Below are 17,815 nucleotides of genomic sequence, written 5' to 3'. Positions count from 1 at the left end.
TTTTTTTTTTTTGCGGTACGCAGGCCTTTCACTGTTGTGGCCTCTCCATTTGCGGAGCACAGGCTCTGGACGCACAGGCTCAGCAGCCATGGCTCACGGGCCCAGCCACTCTGCGGCATGTGGGATCTTCCCAGACCGGGGCATGAACCTGTGTCCCCTGCATTGGCAGGCGGATTCTCAACCACTGTGCCACCAGGGAAGCCCTCGTCTGTCAGCTATTTTAACAAATAACTTTGTACGCCAGAATATATAGAAAGTAAATTTTATGTTTCTTTGAATATCAGCAAATGTCTTTTATGTGCTCTGTCACTTGCTACTTTGGCCAACCGTAGAATTCTAGATTGAAAATAATTTCCTCTCAGATCTTTGTGGTATTACAACATTGTTTTCTGGTATTTAGTGTTGTTGAATTTTTGTCTATTGCCAATCTGATTCTTCTTCCTCTTTGTGAACTCACAAGAGTTTCTCTTCATCTGTTGTATTCTGAAATTTCACAGTGATATTTGAGTCTTGGTCTGGGGTTTTAGTTCATTTATTTTGCAGGGCATAATCCGAGGGGCTTGTATTTTTCAACTCTGGAAAATTCTCTTTGATTATTTCTTTGATGATGGCTTCTCTTCCATTTCCTTTGGTATTTCTCTCAGACACTAGGTTATCTGATTTTAGGGCTCCTACAATGATTCTTTTTTTTTTTCCGGCTGCACTATGCAGCTCGTGGGATCTTAGTTCCCCGACCAGGGATTGAACCCAGGCCCTTTGCTGTGAAAGCTCGGAGTCCTTACCACTGAACCGCCAGGGAATTCCCTACAATGATTCATTAAACTTCTGAACTTGGACTCTTACTTCATATTTTTATCTTTTTTGCTCTATATTCTGAAAAATGTCATTTTCTGATATTATTATTTTATTTTAAATAACTGATTTTGTCTTTTTTTTTTAAGCCCTTGTTCTCTGAATTATCTTTATTCTGAAATGTCAACACCTTAAAGCTTTGCTTTCCATAATCATCTCATTCAATTAATTAAGGAAGGGTTATCTGGCATTTTTCCTTGGGTTGGGATTTTTATTGTAATCACTGAATTTATAAATGACTTTGGAGAAAAGTGACATTTTAATGCTATCGAACCTTCCTATCTACGAACATGGTATCTCTTATATTTAGGTTTCTCAGAAGTATTTGTTCAAGTGACTACTTCATTCGACCTTTTATAATAGTTAATACATAACAGTAAAATTTAATTCATTGACAGAATTTTTTTGTGGAATATTAAGATATGGTTAAAATATATTTTTTTACATATTTATTGACACAAAATAGAATGTGGAAGACCTAAGGAATGAATAGCCTGCATGTTTATTAGCAATCTATCTTAATACCATTCTTCAGCTTGAACAGGGCTATAGTCTAAATATTTTATTGCTTAAGGAGTAAGCCTTTGCTGTTATCCATATGAGAGGAGTGATACGTTTGAAAGTTTATGATTCTGAGTTGTATTATCGTCAAATAGAGAATCATCTCATCTCTAGAGATAGAGTTTAGAGATTATTTTTTTCTTTAAAAGAAACATTGCCTCTGCTTTAACTCGGACAGTCTTAAGTTGTAACTTCAGAATATCTTTGAAGATTGTTACCTCAAGTGGTGACCTTCCTGTGACTCATTTAGGGCATCTGAAATAAATTCATGCATATCTTACTGACAAGAAGCTAACTGAACAGTTGACTAGACTTACTTTTGGTGTTAAGTGTTAGAAAATATTTCTTGATTTCCAATTTTATTTTGATATAACTGGTTGATTTTTCACATAACTAGTCTAATTATATAATCTTATGAACCTTGTTTCTTCAGAATTTTCCCCATCACCATAGTAGGCAGATAAACTTCTAACTTCTCTTCTACTTGTTGGGTATCTAAATCCCACCCACTTCCGTAATTTACCCATTTTTTAAATCCTTTCCCAAACTTCCTCTTTTATCCCACCTAACTTCTTTCTTTGAGTTTAAGTCTCTGTGACATCTTTATGCTGTTGCCTCTAATAAATAATTTTCCAAAGGAGAAAATTCAATTTCTATTGAATATTGAACAAGTCAGGATACTTGGGTTTGAATCCAGACACTGGCCACCTCAGAGACCTTGAGCAAGTTAGTCGGTATTTCAGATTCTTAATTTTCTCATCTGTGAAATGAAAATAGTAGTTAGCTCATAGAGCTGTGTTGAGGATGAAAGAATAGAATATATGAAAATATCTTGCACCATTCCTGGTATATAGTAGATGCTCAATAAATGTTAATTTTTTTCTATTTTGATAAAAACTGTATAAGAGAAGATTATTAACATTTTCCCTCCCTGGATGGTTAGTATCTAGTGTAAAGCATTATCTAAGTGTGAGTTACATGATGGTCTAAGCATCTGAAAAGGGAAAATCAGCAAGAGAAAGCCTCAGTAAAGGCTTTGAAGGTTGAGATTAGAAAAACGAAGAAAATGATTTTATTATTGGATTTTAATTTTACCTTCCCTTTAAAAAATACAAAATTTTATCATTATTATATAATAAAATAATTATTAAGTGTATGGTGTTTAGACCCAGAAAATTCAAAACATGAGAAGATAACAGTTATTTTTAGGTAAAATCTAATATGCTATGCAGGCAGCTGAAATCTTTAACTCAGTTGACAAGCATTTTATATATTCAGTTTTGCTAAAAGATACATTTAGAAAAGATATCTTTAGAAATAAACTTCATTCCAAAATGAATTATTTGTATTCTGACATGTTTTGACTGATAGAAAAATGAATCTATCAAATCCATTAAGCAATATCATATTTTAAAAACTGTCAAAATATACATATATCTTTTGTGGTTTCTTTTCATTGTATCTTTTAACCACAGGTCAATTAAATGAAGATAAAGCTTTGGCTTTCCAAAGAATTGAGGGGTTTTAAACAGGAATGGCATACTTAGTTTTCTATATTCTGTGCTTAGAATTATTTTATGTAATGTGGGGATGGATTTAAGGTCTGAGGTAAGGGAAGACAGGAAGCCACTGAAGTAATACATACAGGTGTGACATAAAAGCTTGACCTAGGGCAAGTGAAAATAGGAATGGAGAAAGGACTCATGAAAAAAACATTTTTGAGGTAAATTTGACAGGACTGGATATTGGTTGACTTTTTAGTTGTTTTATTTTATCTTTCCTCTAAGTCTGTTGGTGACAAATTCTCTTAGTTTTCCTTAATCTGAGAATGTCATGATTCCCCTTTCATTCCTGAAGGATATTCTTGCTGGATATAGAATTCTGGGTTGATAGTTCTTTGAGCACTTGAAAATGTACTGCTTCCTCCTCGCCACCTTGGTTTCTAATGAGAAATCCACTGTCATTTGATGTTTCCTTAAAAGTTGTGTATCATTTCTCTCTGACTGCTTTCAAGAGTTTTTCTTTGTCTTTTGTTTGCAGAAGTTTAATTATGCTGTATTTTAGCATAGGTTTCTTTGGGTTTATCATTCTGGGAGTTCATGCAACTTTCTGCATTCTGTAAGTTTATCTCTTTTCCCAAATTTGGGAAGTTTTCAGCTATATTTCTTTCAATATTGTTTCAGTCTCACTCTCTCTTTTCTCCCAGGACTACAATGATAGAAGTGTTAGCTCTTCTGTTACTGTCCCTCAGGCCTCTAAGAATGTGGTTTTATTTTTCAGTATATTTTCTTTCTGTTGTTCAGATTGGGTAAATATCAATAATATTGAACTGCTCTTATGTTTATTGATTCTATCATCTGTCATCTCCACTGTACTATCAAGTCCATCCAGCAAGTTTTGTAATTCAGTAATTTTTCAATTCTAAAATTTTCATTTGGTATCCTCTCTTTCTTTGCTGAGACTTTCTATTTTTAATTGTTTCAAGCATATTTGTAATTATTTTTTGAAGCATTTTTATTGTGGCTGCATTAAAATCCTTGTCAGATAATTCCAACATCTGCTTCTTTGCAGTGTTGTCGTATGTTAATTGTCTTTTCTTATAGAAATTGAGATTTTCCTAGACCTTGGTAAGACTAGTAATTTTTTATTGTATGCTCGACATTTTGAGTATTATGTTATGAAACTCTGTATCTTATTTAAAACTTCTGTTTTACCCAGACACCATGCCAGCCACATGGGCTGGAAATCCGTGTCTCTTGCTTGACCTCTGTTGACACCCTGAGTTTGAGGCACTTCATTGCTATTTCTCCATGGCTTCCACCCACACTACAGAGGGGCCTGGTTATAGCTGGGCAGAAATGAAAAGTTCCGGCTCCTCAATCAGTCTTCTCTGACACCACCCGAGTGAGAATGAGAGGTACCTCATTACTGTCAAAGGTGGAATTTAGTCTCCTCACTTAGCCTTTGCTGACCAGGTTAGGGTTGGAGCCACAGATTTTTTTCTGTGGTGTTTGCAAGAAAGAATAGGCTGTTCATTATCTAACATTTTTCTGTCTTAAAACTCTGTATCTTTCCTGGTTCTTTGGCTAAAGGAGGAAGGCTTTTCTTGGGGCTTTTTCGGTCTGTGACTGTTGGCTGCTGGCATTTCCAGTTCACTGGCTTCTCCAGAACCCAATCTGGGATATATTAGGCAAAAATAAAGCCAGGGAACTCACTGCCATGTCATTCCTTAGGTTTTTGTGGTCTCTAGCCAATTTGTGTTCTCTCTACCTTTCATAATCTTGTGTTTTATTTTATATATAATGCCCAGGGTTTTTAGCTGTACTTAGTGGGAGGAATAAGGAGAAGCACATTTTTTTTAAGTGTGTATATTTATTTAGCTGGAGTATACTAGCAGTTTTTAAAACTTATGTTAGGAAAATCTTCGAGAATAGTATTTGAGTATCCAAAAAAATGTAAAAACCAGCACAACCTACTTACATGGTCTCTAATGCTCAAATTTCTTAGGGATATTCTAGAGTGGTACAAAAAAAATTGTCCATAGCTGTTTTACTTGTGGCATATTGTGTTTTAATCACCTTACTTTTATAATGTTAATGTAATATTGTATTGATTTGGTTATAGAAACCTGGCATAATTGAGTTAGAAAGCAAAATTTATTTTTGCTGTTTTAATGTGCTCTTTTCTGTTTACTCCAGGGCTGGTGGACTAGGCCTCAATTTTGTTGGTGCCAATGTGGTGATATTATTTGATCCTACATGGAATCCAGCCAATGATCTTCAAGCCATTGACAGGTACAATGGTGACAAAATTTAAAGTGACCTGCAAATACTTTTAATCTAAAAATGCTCCTGAATTTTTTAGGTTGCTTACAATGTGACTGTCATTAGAAGATAGGGAAGACCTTGTAAAAAAATTTTAAACTTTTATTTAAGATAACCCTGAACTTCTGAATCCAAATGACAGGCTGATAATAGCCATTAATTTTCCATTCATCTCAAAATCCCATTATTGTGACAAGATTAATTTAGAAGAAAGAATAAATCCCCAGTACTGCAGGAAAATAGAAAGGTCACTACTAGTAGATCAGAAGTTTTGAGAAACTCGTGGGAGAATTTTTATGATGAAGGAACCAGCAGAGAAAAGCAACAATCCCAAGTCAACAGGCGAGCACAGAGAAATTCAAGCATGGGTTCAGCAACTTCAGGATTTGGGAGTAGACTAAAGTACATCCTTATGGGAAATTAATTAATGTGCTGACTCTAAAACAAATTCCTCTTCCACACCTTGTACATAAAGAGGGATTAACCTATAACATGTGCTCCTTGATCAAAACTGAAAGAATCATTTCATATATTTTATAAGTAAGTGGGGAATGAGGCTGACAAAAGGTTCTTGCAGTGGATGTTTGGACCAGATCATAAAGCATTGAAACCCAGCTTTCTTATACAGTCCATTTCATCAGTGTCTTATAGTTTTCTGAGTAAAGTTCTTTTACCTCCTTAGTTAAATTTATTTCTGGATATTTTATTCTTTTTGATGTGATTGTGAATGGAATTATGTTCTTAATTTCTCTTTCTAATAGTTCATTGTTAGCATATAGAAATGCAGCAGATTTCTGTTTATTAATTTTGTATCCTGCAGCCTTACCAAATTCATTGATGAGCTCTAGTAGTTTTTTGCTGGCATCATTAGAATTTTCTATGTATAGTGTCATGTCACCTGTAAACACTGACAGTTTTACTTCTTCCTCTCTAATTTGGATACTTTTATTTCTTTTTCTTGCCTAATTGCTGTGGCAAAGACTTCTAATACTATGTTGAATAAAAGTGTCCAGAGTGGGCATTCTTCTCTTGTTCCTGATCTTAGAGAAATGCTCTCAATATTTCACCATTCAGTATGTTGTTAGCTCTGGACTTATCATATATGGCCTTTATTATGTTGAGGTATGTTCCCTCTGTACTCACTTTATTGAGAGTTTTTATCATAAATTGATGTTGAATTTTTTCAAAAGCTTTTTCCACATCTATTGAGATGATAATATGATTTTTATTCTTTAATGTGTTAACGTGGTATATCACATTGATTGATTGCAGAGATTGAACCATACTTGTGTCCCTGGGATAAATCTCACTTGATCATGGTGTATGATCCTTTTTTTTTTTTTTTTTACTGTTTTTTTCTCCATTTTCCTTTTTTTTTTTTAATCTTTATTGGAGTATAATTGCTTTACAAGGCTGTGTTACTTTCTGCTCTATAACAAAATGAATCAGCTATACATATACATATATCCCCATATCCCCTCCCTGTTGCATCTCCCTCCCACCCTCCTTATCCTAACCCTCTAGGTGGTCACAAAGCACTGAGCTGATCTCCCTGTGCTATGCAGCTGCTTCCCACTAGCTGTGTTTTACATTTGGTAGTGTATATATGTCAGTGCCACTCTTTCACTTCTTCCCAGCTTACCCTTCCCCCTCCCCGTGTTCACAATTCCATTCTCTACGTCTGTGTCTTTTTTCATGTTTGCCCCTAGGTTCTTCAGAATCATTTTTTTGTTTTTCAGATTCCATGTATATATGTGTTGGCATACACTATTTGTTTTTCTCTTTCTGACTTACTTCACTCTGTATAACAGACTCTAGATCCATCCACCTCACTACAAATAACTCATTTTTGTTTCATTTTATGGCTGAGTAATATTCCATTGTATATATGGCCCACATCTTCTTTATCCATTCATCTGTCAGTGGACACTTAGGTTGCTTCCATGTCCTGGCAATTGTAAATAGTGCTGCAATGAACATTGGGGTACATGTGTTTTTTGAATTATGGTTTTCTCAGGGTATATGCCCCGTAGTGGGATTGCTGGGTTGTGTGGTAGTTCTACTTTTAGTTTCTTAAGGAATCTCCATACTGTTCTCCACAGTGGCTGTATCAGTTTACATTCCCACCAGTAGTGCAAGAGGGTTCCTTTTTCTCCACACACTCTCCAGCATTTATTGTTGTAGATTTTTTCATGATGGCCATTCTGACCGGTGTGAGGTGATACCTCATTGTAGTTTTGATTTGCATTTCTCTAATGATTAGTGATGTTGAGCATCCTTTCATATGTTTGTTGGCAATCTGTATGTCTTTGAAGAAATGTCTATTTAGGTCTTCTGCCCATTTTTGGATTGGGTTCTTGTTTTTTGATATTGGAGCTGCGTGAGCTGCTTGTATATTTTGGAGATTAATCCATTGTCAGCTGCTTCATTTGCAAATGTTTTCCCCCTTTCTGAGGGTTGTCTTTTCGTCTTGTTTATGGTTTCTTTTGCTGTGCAAAAGCTTTTCAGTTTCATTAGGTCCCATTTGTTTACGTTTCTTTTTATTTCCACTTCTCTAGGAGGTGGGTAAAAAAGAATCTTGTTGTGATTTATGTCATAGAGTGTTCTGCCTATGTTTTCCTCTAAGAGGTTTATAGTGTCTGGCCTTACATTTAGGTCTTTAATCCATTTTGAGTTTACTTTTCTGAATGGTGTTACGGAGTGTTGTAATTTCATTCTTTTACATGTAGTTGTCCAGTTTTCCCACACCACTTACTGAAGAGGCTGCCTTTTCTCCATTGTATATTCTTGCCTCCTTTATCAAAGATAAGGTTACCATATGTGCATGGGTTTGTCTCTGGGCTTTCTATCCTGTTTCATTGATCTATATTTCTGTTTTTGTGCCAGTATCATACTGTCTTGATTACTTTAGCTTTGTAGTATAGTCTGAAGTCAGGGAGCCTGTTTCCTCCAGCTCCATTTTTCTTTCTCAAGATTGCTTTGGCTGTTTGGGGTCTTTTGTGTTTCCATACAAATTGTGAAAATTTTTGTTCTAGTTCTGTGAAAAATGCCATTGGTAGTTTGATAGGGATTGCATTGAATCTGTAGATTGCTTTGGGGAGTATAGTCATTTTCACAATGTTGATTCTTCCAATCCAAAAACATGGTATATCTCTCCATCTGTTTATATCATCTTTAATTTCTTTCATCAGTGTCTTATAGTTTTCTGTACAGGTCTTTTGTCTCCTTAGGTAGGTTAATTCCTAGATATTTTATTCTTTTTGTTGCAGTGGTAAATGGGAGTGTTTCCTTAATTTCTCTTTCAGATTTTTCGTCATTAGTGTATAGGAATACAAGAGATTTCTGTGCATTAATTTTGTATCCTGCTACTTTACCAAATTCATTGATTAGCTCTAGTAGTTTTCTGGTAGCATCTTTAGGATTCTCTATGTATAGTATCATGTCATCTGCAAACAGTGACAGCTTTACTCCTTCTTTTCCGATTTGGATTCCTTTTATTTCTTTTTCTTCTCTGATTGCCGTGGCTAAAACTTCCAAAACTATGTTGACTAATAGCGGTGAGAGTGGGCAACCTTGTCTTGTACCTGATCTTGGTGGAAATGGTTTCGGTTTTTCACCATTGAGAATGATGTTGGCTGTGGGTTTGTCATATATGGTCTTTATTATGTTGAGGTAAGTTCCCTCTATGCCTACTTTCTGGAGAGTTTTTATCATAAATGGGTGTTGAATTTTGTCAAAAGCTTTTTCTGCATCTATTGGGATGATCATATGGTCTTTATCCTTCAGTGTGTTAATATGTTGTATCACATTGATTTTTATACATTGATCAATCCTTGCATTCCTGGGATAAACCCCATTTGATCATGGTGTATGATCCTTTTAATGTGCTGTTGGATTCTGTTTGCTAGTATTTTGTTGAGGATTTTTGCATCTATGTTCATCAGTGATATTGGCCTGTAGTTTTCCTTCCTTGTGACATCTTTGTCTGGTTTTGGTATCAGGGTGATGGTGGCCTTGTAGAATGAGTTTGGGACTGTTCCTCCCTCTGCTATATTTTGGAAGAGTTTGAGAAGGATAGGTGTTAGCTCTTCTCGAAATATTTGATAGAATTCGCCTGTGAAGCTCTCTGTTCCTAGACTTTTTTTTGTTGGAATATTTTTTATCACAGTTTCAATTTCATTGCTTGTGATTGGTGTGTATGATCCTTTTAATGTACTGTTGAATTCAGTTTGCTACGTTTTGTTGAGGATTTTTGCATCTATGTTCATCAGTGATATTAGCCTGTAACTTTCTTTTTTCATGGTATCTTTGTATGGTTTTGGTATCAGGGCAATGCTGGCCTCATAGAATGAACTTGAAAGTGTGCTTTTGCAATTTTTTTGGAATAGTTTGAGAAGGATATTGTTAATTCTTCTCTAAATGTTTGTTGAATTCAACTGTGAAGCTGTCTGGTCCTACACTGTTTTTTGTTGGTAGTTTTGTGATTACTGATCCAATTTTATTACTGGTAATTAGTCTGTTTAAAATTTCTATTTGTTCCTGGTTCAGTCTTGGGAGATTATTCATTTCTAGGAATTTGTTCATTTCTTCTAAGTTGTTTACTTTATTGACATAAAATTGTAGTAATCTTTTATGATCCTTTGTATTTCTATGGTATCAGTTGTAACTGTTTCATTTCTGATTTGATTGATTTAAGTCTTCTCTCTTTTCTTGAAGAATCTGGCTAAAGGTTTATCAACCTTTGTTATCGTTTTGAAGAACCAGCTCTTAGTTTCATTGATCTTTTTTTTTTTTTTTTGCGGCTTGCGGGCCTCTTACTGTTGTGGCCTCTCCCGTTGCAGAGCGCAGGCTCCAGACGCACAGGCTCAGCGGCCATGGCTCATGCGCCCAGCTGCTCCGCAGCATGTGGGATCTTCCCGGACCGGGGCACGAACCTGGGTCCCCTATCGGCAGGCAGACTCTCAACCACTGTGCCACCAGGGAAGCCCTTTTCTTTTTTTTTAAGTCTCTCATTTATTTCTGTTCTGATCTTTATTTCTTTCCTTCATAACTTTCACTTTTGTTTGTTCTTTTTCTAGTTCCTTTAGGTGTAAGTTTAAGATGTTGATTTGGGTTTTTTCTTGTTTCCTGAGGTAGGCTTGTAATGCTATAAGCCTTGAAACTGCTGTTGCTCAGTCCCACAGATTTTGGATCATTGTGTTTCCATTTTCATTTGTCTCCAGGTATATTTTTATTTCTTCTCTGATTTCTTCAGTGATCCATTGGTTGTTTAGTAGCATATTGTTTAAACTCATGTGTTTGTGTTTTTGCAGGTTTTTTTTTTAAATAGTTGACTTTTAGTCTCATATTGTTGTATCAGAAAAGATGATTGATATGATTCCAATCTTAAATTTACTAAGACTTGTTTGTTGTGTAGCATATTGTCTATCCTGGACAGTGTTCCATGTGAACTTGAAAAAAATGTGCATTCTTCTGCTTTTGGATGGAATATTCTATATTTATCTGTTAAGTCCATCTGATAAAATATGTTGTTTAAGGCCAGTGTTTCCTGATTGATTTTCTGTCTGGATGATCTGTCCAGTAATGTCAGTTGGGTGTTAAAGTTCCCTACTATTATTGTATTACTGTCAGTCTATCCCTTTATGTCTGTTAATAATTTGCTTTATGTATTTAGGTCCTCCTATGCTGGGTGCACATCCATTTACAAGTGTTATACCTTCTTCTTGAATTGATCCCTTGATCATTATGTAATGTCTGTCTTTGTCTCTTACTACAGTCTTTGTTTTACAGTCTATTTTTTCTGATATAAGTATTGCCACCCCAGTTTTCTTTTCCTTTCCATTTTTAAGGAATACCTTTTCCCATTGCCTCACTTTCAGTCTGTGTATCTTTAGCTCAAGAGTGAGTCTCTTGTAGGCAGCATATAGATGGGTCTTGTTTTTGTATCCAATCAGCCATGCTGTGTCTTTTGATTGTAGCATCTAGTATATATATATATATATATATTTTTTTTTTTTAGTCCATATATTTTTAAAGTAATTAGTGATAGGTATGTTCTCCTTTTCATTTTGTTAATTGTTTGGTGGTGGTTTTTGTAATTATTTTTGTGTCTTTCTTCTCTTCCTTGTGATTTGATGGCTATCTTTAGTGCTATGTTGGCATTCCTTTCTCTTTTTCATGTGTTTAGATTTTTGGTTTGTGGCTACCAAAAGTTCCTCAAAAGGATAACATAAATTGCTGATCTTTCAAGTTCACATACACTTAAGAACCCTACATGTTTACTCTCCTCCCCCGCCGTGTTTGCTGTTTTTGACATCATATTTTACATCTTTTTGATTTATGTAGCCCTCAACTACTTATAATGGATATACACGATTTTACTACTTTTGTCTTTAAACCTTCCTACTAGCTTTATACATGGTTGATTTACTACCGTTACTGTATATTTGCCTTTACCAATGAGATTTTTTTCCTTTCGTAATTTTCATATATCTAGATGTAGCCTTTTCTTTTTCACATAGAAAAGTCCCTGTAACATTTCTTGGAAGCTGGTTTGGTGGTGCAGAACTCTTAGCTTTTGCTTGTCTGTAAAACTTTTGATCTCTCCATCAAATCTATATGAAAGCCTTGCCAAATAGAGTATTCTTGGTTGTAGGTTTTTCCCTTTCATCACTTTAAGTATATCATGCCACTCACTTCTGGCCCTGCAGAGTTTCTCCTGAAAAGTCAGCTGATAGCATTATGGAAGTGCCTTTGTATGTAACTTGTTGCTTTTCCTTTTGCTGCTTTTTAATATTCTCTCTTTATCTTTAATTTTTGCAGTTTTAATTGCAATGTTTCTTGGTGTGCTCCTGTTTAGGTTGATCCTATTTTGTGCTTCCTGGACCTGGACGTCTTTCCTTTTCCAGGTTAGGGAAGTTTTCAGCTATTATGTCTTCAAATATGGTCTCTGCCCCTTTCTCACTCTTCTTCTGGGACCCCTATAATGTGAATGCTAGTATGCTTGATGTAGTCCCAGAAGTCTCAAACTGTCCTCCTTTCTTTTTATTCGTTTTTCTTTTATCTATTCCTTCAGTATTTCCACTGCTGTGTCTACCAGCTCACTGATCCATTGCTCTGTATCATATGATCAACTGTTAATTCCTTCTAGTGTACTTTTAAAGTTGTATTTCTGCATTTTTTATTATTGAGATATAACTGACATATCATAGTATTTTTTAAGTGAAGTATAGTTGATTTACAGTAATATATTAGTTTTGAGTGTACAGCATAGCAATTCAGTATTTTTACAGATTATATCCATTGAAAGTTATTACAAGATAATGGCTATAATTCCCTGTGCTATATAATATCTCCTTGTTGCTAATCTATTTTATATACAGTAGTTTCATCTCTTAATCCCATACCTGTATCTCATCCCCATCTGCTTCCCTCTCCCCACTAGTAAGCATGAATTTGTTTTCTATATCTGTAATTCTGTTTTTCTATATACATTCACTTGTTTTATTTTTTAGGTTTCACATATAAGTGATATCATATAGTATTTTTCTTTATCTGTCTGCCTTAATTCAGTAAGCATAATATTCTCTAAGTCCATCCATGATGCTGCAGTTGGCAGAATTTCATTCTTTTTTTATGGCTGAATAATAATCCATTCTATATATGTACCACATCTTCTTTATCCATTTGTATGTTGATGGACACTGGATTGCTTACATATCTTGGCTATTGTAATTAATACTTCTCTGGATATTGGGGTGCATGTATCTTTCAAATTAGTGTTTTCATTTTTTCCAGATATATACACAGAAGTGGAATTGCTGGATTATAGCATAGTTCTATTTTTAGTTTTTTGAGGAACCTCCATACTGTTTTCCATAGTGGCTGTACCAATTTACATTCCCACCAACAGTGTACAAGTGTTCCCTTTTCCCCACATCCTTGCCAACATTTGTTATTTATGGTCTTTGTGATGATAGCTATTCTAAGAGGTATGAGGTGATAGCTCATTGTCGTTTTGATTTGCATTTCTCTAAAAATTAGCAATGTTGAGCATCTTTTCCTATGCCTGTTAGCTGTGTATATGTCTTCTTAGGAAAATATCTTTTCAGCTTTTCTGCCCCATTTTTTGATTGGATTGTTTGGGTTTTTTGACATTTTTTTTTTTATATTGAGTTGTATGAGCTATTTATATTTTTTGGATATTAACCCCTTGATGGTCATATCATTTGCAAATATTTTCTCCCATTCTTTAGGTTGTTGTCTTGTTTTGTCAGTGGTTTCCTTTGCTATGCAAAAGCTTGTAAGTTTGATTAGGTCCCATTTATTTATTTTTGCTGTTGTTTCTTTTGCCTTAGGAGACTGATCCAAAAACTGTTGCTAAGATTTATGTCAAAGATTGTTCTATGTTCTCTTCTAGGAGTTTTATAGTTTCAATTATTACATTTAGGTCTTTAATCCATTTGGAGTTTATTTTTGTAGTTGGTGAGTAAATGTTCTATTCTCATTGTTTTACATGTGGCTGTCCAGTTTTCCCAGACCACTTATTGAAGAGACTGTTTTCTCCATTGTATATTCTTGCCTTCTCTGTCATAGATTAGTTGACCATAGGTGCTTGGGTTTATTTCTGGGCTCTCTATTCTGTTCTGTTGATCTATACTAAGGAGAAATGTTAAGGAGAGAGTTTCAATTTCAAATGAAAGGACTCTAATGGTATCTCAAAGTCATAGGAAAATATAAAGTTCTCCAGTACAGGTAAGTACATAAACAAATATCAAAACCAGTATTATTATAATTTTGGCTTATAATTCTTCTCCTTGTTTTCTACAGGATTTAAAAGACAAATGCATAAAACTAATTATAAATCTGCTAATGAATACATGACATATAAAGATATAATTTATAACATCAATAAGATAAAAGGTGAAAGCAGAGCTGTAAAGGAAATTATTTTAATGCAATTGAAATTAAGTTGGTATCAATTTAAGATAGAATAAATTTGAATCCACACAGTCTGACTTGCAGAGCCTGCACTTTTAACCAGCCTCTTGCCAGTGACAACTGCCCAGGAAAATAGTCAAATGAAAACCATAGAAAAATATCCATTTCTTTTTGTCTTAACAACATTTGTTGTAATTTTGTTCTTTTTCATCTAGGCCATCAAGACTTATTTATCCCAGTGTTCCCTCGAAACACAGTTCACTGTGCTTTGGCTTTCAGTGAAAGTTAGTTGACAGTAAAACTAAATGAACAGAATTCCTCTTCCTCTCCTTCCATTTACTCTGACAGAAGGAGCAAAGAAGAGAAATGAAAATACTGACCTCCACACTGTATAACAGTTTCTCGACACTTGTCTTTGCATGATAAAAGACCATTTACATATCCATACTTGATAGACCTAGAAAATGATGAAGCATAGGTCCAGTGTAACATGTTATAAGGTTTTTGTCTATAAAGATTCAAGAATATGTATTCTGACAGAATCTATCCCATTCAGCAAACAATTGCCTTACACCCAAAAGACATTTCCTTAGATACATATTTTTTTTTTTTAGACCCAAATCCATTGTGGGAGAGAAAGGGATTATGAGTCCCTCTCTATCCAGGCTGCAGGATGGAAGTGAGAATTGCAGTAACTTACCCCTGGCTTTGCTGTGTCACAGGAGCCCCCATTCTTTTCTGGGAATGCAAGATTTTCAGTACCAAGATGTCCTCTAGTAAAAGCCCTTCTCTGTGAGGAGGAATGGGTGAAGGAGGCAGAAGGAGCACCAAATATAACAATACAGTGTGACTTCATAAGGTCAAAATTAAATTTCCCCCAAATTGTAACATTTTCAGGCATGAAGCAGTATGGCTTTGCCCCTGATCCCCCATGACTATAACAGGTATTTAGAAACAGATGACCTCATTCAGAACATCCAATAAAACCTCCACCTGGGAGAAGCTACAGGGACTGGACCTATAGTTAATCAGTGTGGTGAGTCAGGTTAGAGTTTTAATTAGCACTGCAGTCCATATCAAAACACCTGGGGTACTAATCATCTGAGTGATCCAGTCAGACAGACTGCTTGGAAATCTCTGTGGATGAAGGCTGTAAATCTGCACTTCCATAGGCTTGCCAGTTGATTACTGCTTTACCTCCAAGGTTTTTTTAACAGTTTCGTTGAGATATAATTAACATACAATAAACTGCACATATTTAAAGTGTACAGCTGATAAGTTTTGCTGTAGGTATACACCATGAAACCATTACCACAATCAAGAGAGTGAACATATCCATCACCCCCCAAATTTTCCTTGTGCTACTTTGTAATCCATTCATCTTGCCCCTCCCAGGCCCGCCCCCAAGCAACCACTGATCTGCTTCCTGTCACTGTGGATTAGTTTGCGTTTTTGAGAGTTTTATATAAATGGAATCATTCATAAGCTTAAGACTGCCATAAAAGAAAAATCTGAATTTAGGAAAAGTTTTTACACAGTAGAAGGTGATGTTTATAACAGAAATGAAGTTGATATGTATATTTTTTCTATAATACTTTCCTCCTCAATGACTGGCCTTTTTATATGAATTTCTGTTTTTACATTATTATTAAATAATATAGCATATCTAAACATAAGATATTTCTTTTGAAATTAAAATTTTAGCAATATTTCATTTTTATATCCAAAAGTTACCTCCTGAACCCAAAGTTGTTTCACTTGATCTTGGTTGCCTTTTGTTTTTAATGTTTTTACAGAGCATATAGGATTGGGCAATGCAGAGATGTCAAAGTGCTTAGGCTGATATCCTTGGGAACTGTGGAGGAGATCATGTACTTACGACAGGTATACAAGCAGGTAAATATATATTTCCCTTTTTCTAATTAAAAGTAAACACTTGTCAGTTTTTAAAAATTAATAATAAATTTGTGTACAAATATGTTTTTTATTTTATTCTAGCTATAATAAGGAATTTAATAAGATTATGAAATATACTGTAGAATACACTTCTATAAAACAGATTAAATCTTAGGTTCATTGAATTTTAGAGCTGAAAGTTTCTTAGAGCAGTACTTCTTTAATGTACACATGAATTACCTAGGGATCTTTAAAATACAGATTCTGATTTAGTAGTTCTGGGTGGAGCGCAAGATTCTGCATTTTTAACAAGCTCCCGGAAGTGCCAACACTACTAGTCTGCAGATCACAATTTGAGTAGCAAGGTCACAGCTCCCCAAACTGTGGGCCAAGATGTAAGTGTATGCCACAGATGGGGTACAGGTGCACCCAGACATCCTACAGCTCTCTGGGCAGCAAGATTATCTAAGCCAGCTTCCAGCCTTGAGTAACCTCCTCTTCGAGTAGATGTTCACATGTTTCCATTATCTATGTGTGCATGAAGAAGACTGGAGAGGAATACCTGAGAGATATCTAATACAAATGTTTCGTGTTGTATATAATGAAACTGGGATCCAGGACACCCCAGTAAATGAAATTATAGGAATAGAACTCAAGGGCACTAACTACTGTGCTGATGCTTTTAATATTCATCTAAAATTGCATTAACTCTTTAATATCCTTAGAGTATCAATTACTACTCCATTTATGCCTCTAAATAAAGTTTAGTTAGTCTGTAACTGCCTGCTTGAGAAGATCTGGAATGAGGTTCAAGTTTAATTATAAATGTTAAATTTGAATTACTCCCTATATATTCAGCTGGAATCTGTTTAAGAACAAACATCTGCCACATGTGGTGGTAGTTAACCTAAGAATGATCCAGTCTTAAATTTGTGCTATTTTCTTAATTCTAAAAATAGAATTGTACACAGCAGTGTTTATTTTTCTTAAAGCATTTAGCTCTGTAAGAAACCTTTAATCTTTTTGTTCTTAGGTATAGCACAACTACTTGAAAATTATTTTTTCAGACATTAACTAATCTTGGAAAAAAGTAGGATATTATTTTTTCATGTTAGGAACAGCTATTTAGAATACTATCTTTGACTTGTCACAAGGAAGAGTCTTTCCTCAATCACATAATAAGTTTTCTTGATCCCATTACTATATGTATTTCCTCTTTGCCTATTCATCTGACTCATTTAATGAAATAAAATGGCCTGTTATATAATAATATGTAATAAAAAGGCTTCAGAAGATGAGGGTAATTTTTCAGAACTTTGTATGATCTAATTGCTTATTAAAATAAGTCACTTAAGGAACATTCAGCCATACAACTTGATAAGCACAAATAAAGATAAGATGGCAATCATATGAGGAAATGGCATAAATGTGATTTAAACATTGATTGGAATTTGAACCAAGGGTGCAAATGGCAAACACACGCTAGCCTCACAAGTGTTCCTCAAATCTCTTGGGAGGAAAACAATCCAAAATGATGTTTTAAAATTCTGTAAAAATGTTGGAAAGAAAAAAGAGTTCTCTCTGTGGGCCAAAAATGATAAGGAACCCTGAAAGACAAAGGGCAGTTGAGATGAGATTGAAGGAAGAAACAAAGCTAAACTCAGTCATGAGAAGACTACTGGAAAAGGTAGGTGCAACTTGTGAATATTCCAAGCTTAGAGTCAACAGATACTAAGAATAGA

The 17,815-nt window shown here is 34.9% G+C and overlaps 1 protein-coding gene across 5 annotated transcripts in view; it reads left to right on the top strand.

Annotated features, from left to right (window-relative positions):
* The window catches only part of ERCC6L2 (ERCC excision repair 6 like 2), a 157,170-nt gene that overhangs the window by 72,236 nt on the left and 67,119 nt on the right, over nt 1-17,815 (top strand). For all 5 annotated transcript variants that reach the window (XM_027094256.1, XM_027094254.1, XM_027094255.1 and 2 more), the window contains exons 12-13: nt 5,112-5,207; nt 15,974-16,073. In XM_027094256.1, coding sequence (XP_026950057.1) covers nt 5,112-5,207; nt 15,974-16,073 — 196 coding nt within the window. The remainder of the gene's footprint in view (nt 1-5,111; nt 5,208-15,973; nt 16,074-17,815) is intronic.

This window comes from Aethalodelphis obliquidens, unplaced genomic scaffold, assembly GCF_003676395.1.
Source record: "Aethalodelphis obliquidens isolate GAN/ISIS:26980383/991018 unplaced genomic scaffold, ASM367639v1 scaffold88, whole genome shotgun sequence".
NCBI lineage: Eukaryota > Metazoa > Chordata > Mammalia > Artiodactyla > Delphinidae > Aethalodelphis > Aethalodelphis obliquidens.
The sequence above is the reverse complement of the archived record's forward strand: the minus strand, read 5'-3'. Positions and strand labels throughout refer to the sequence as shown.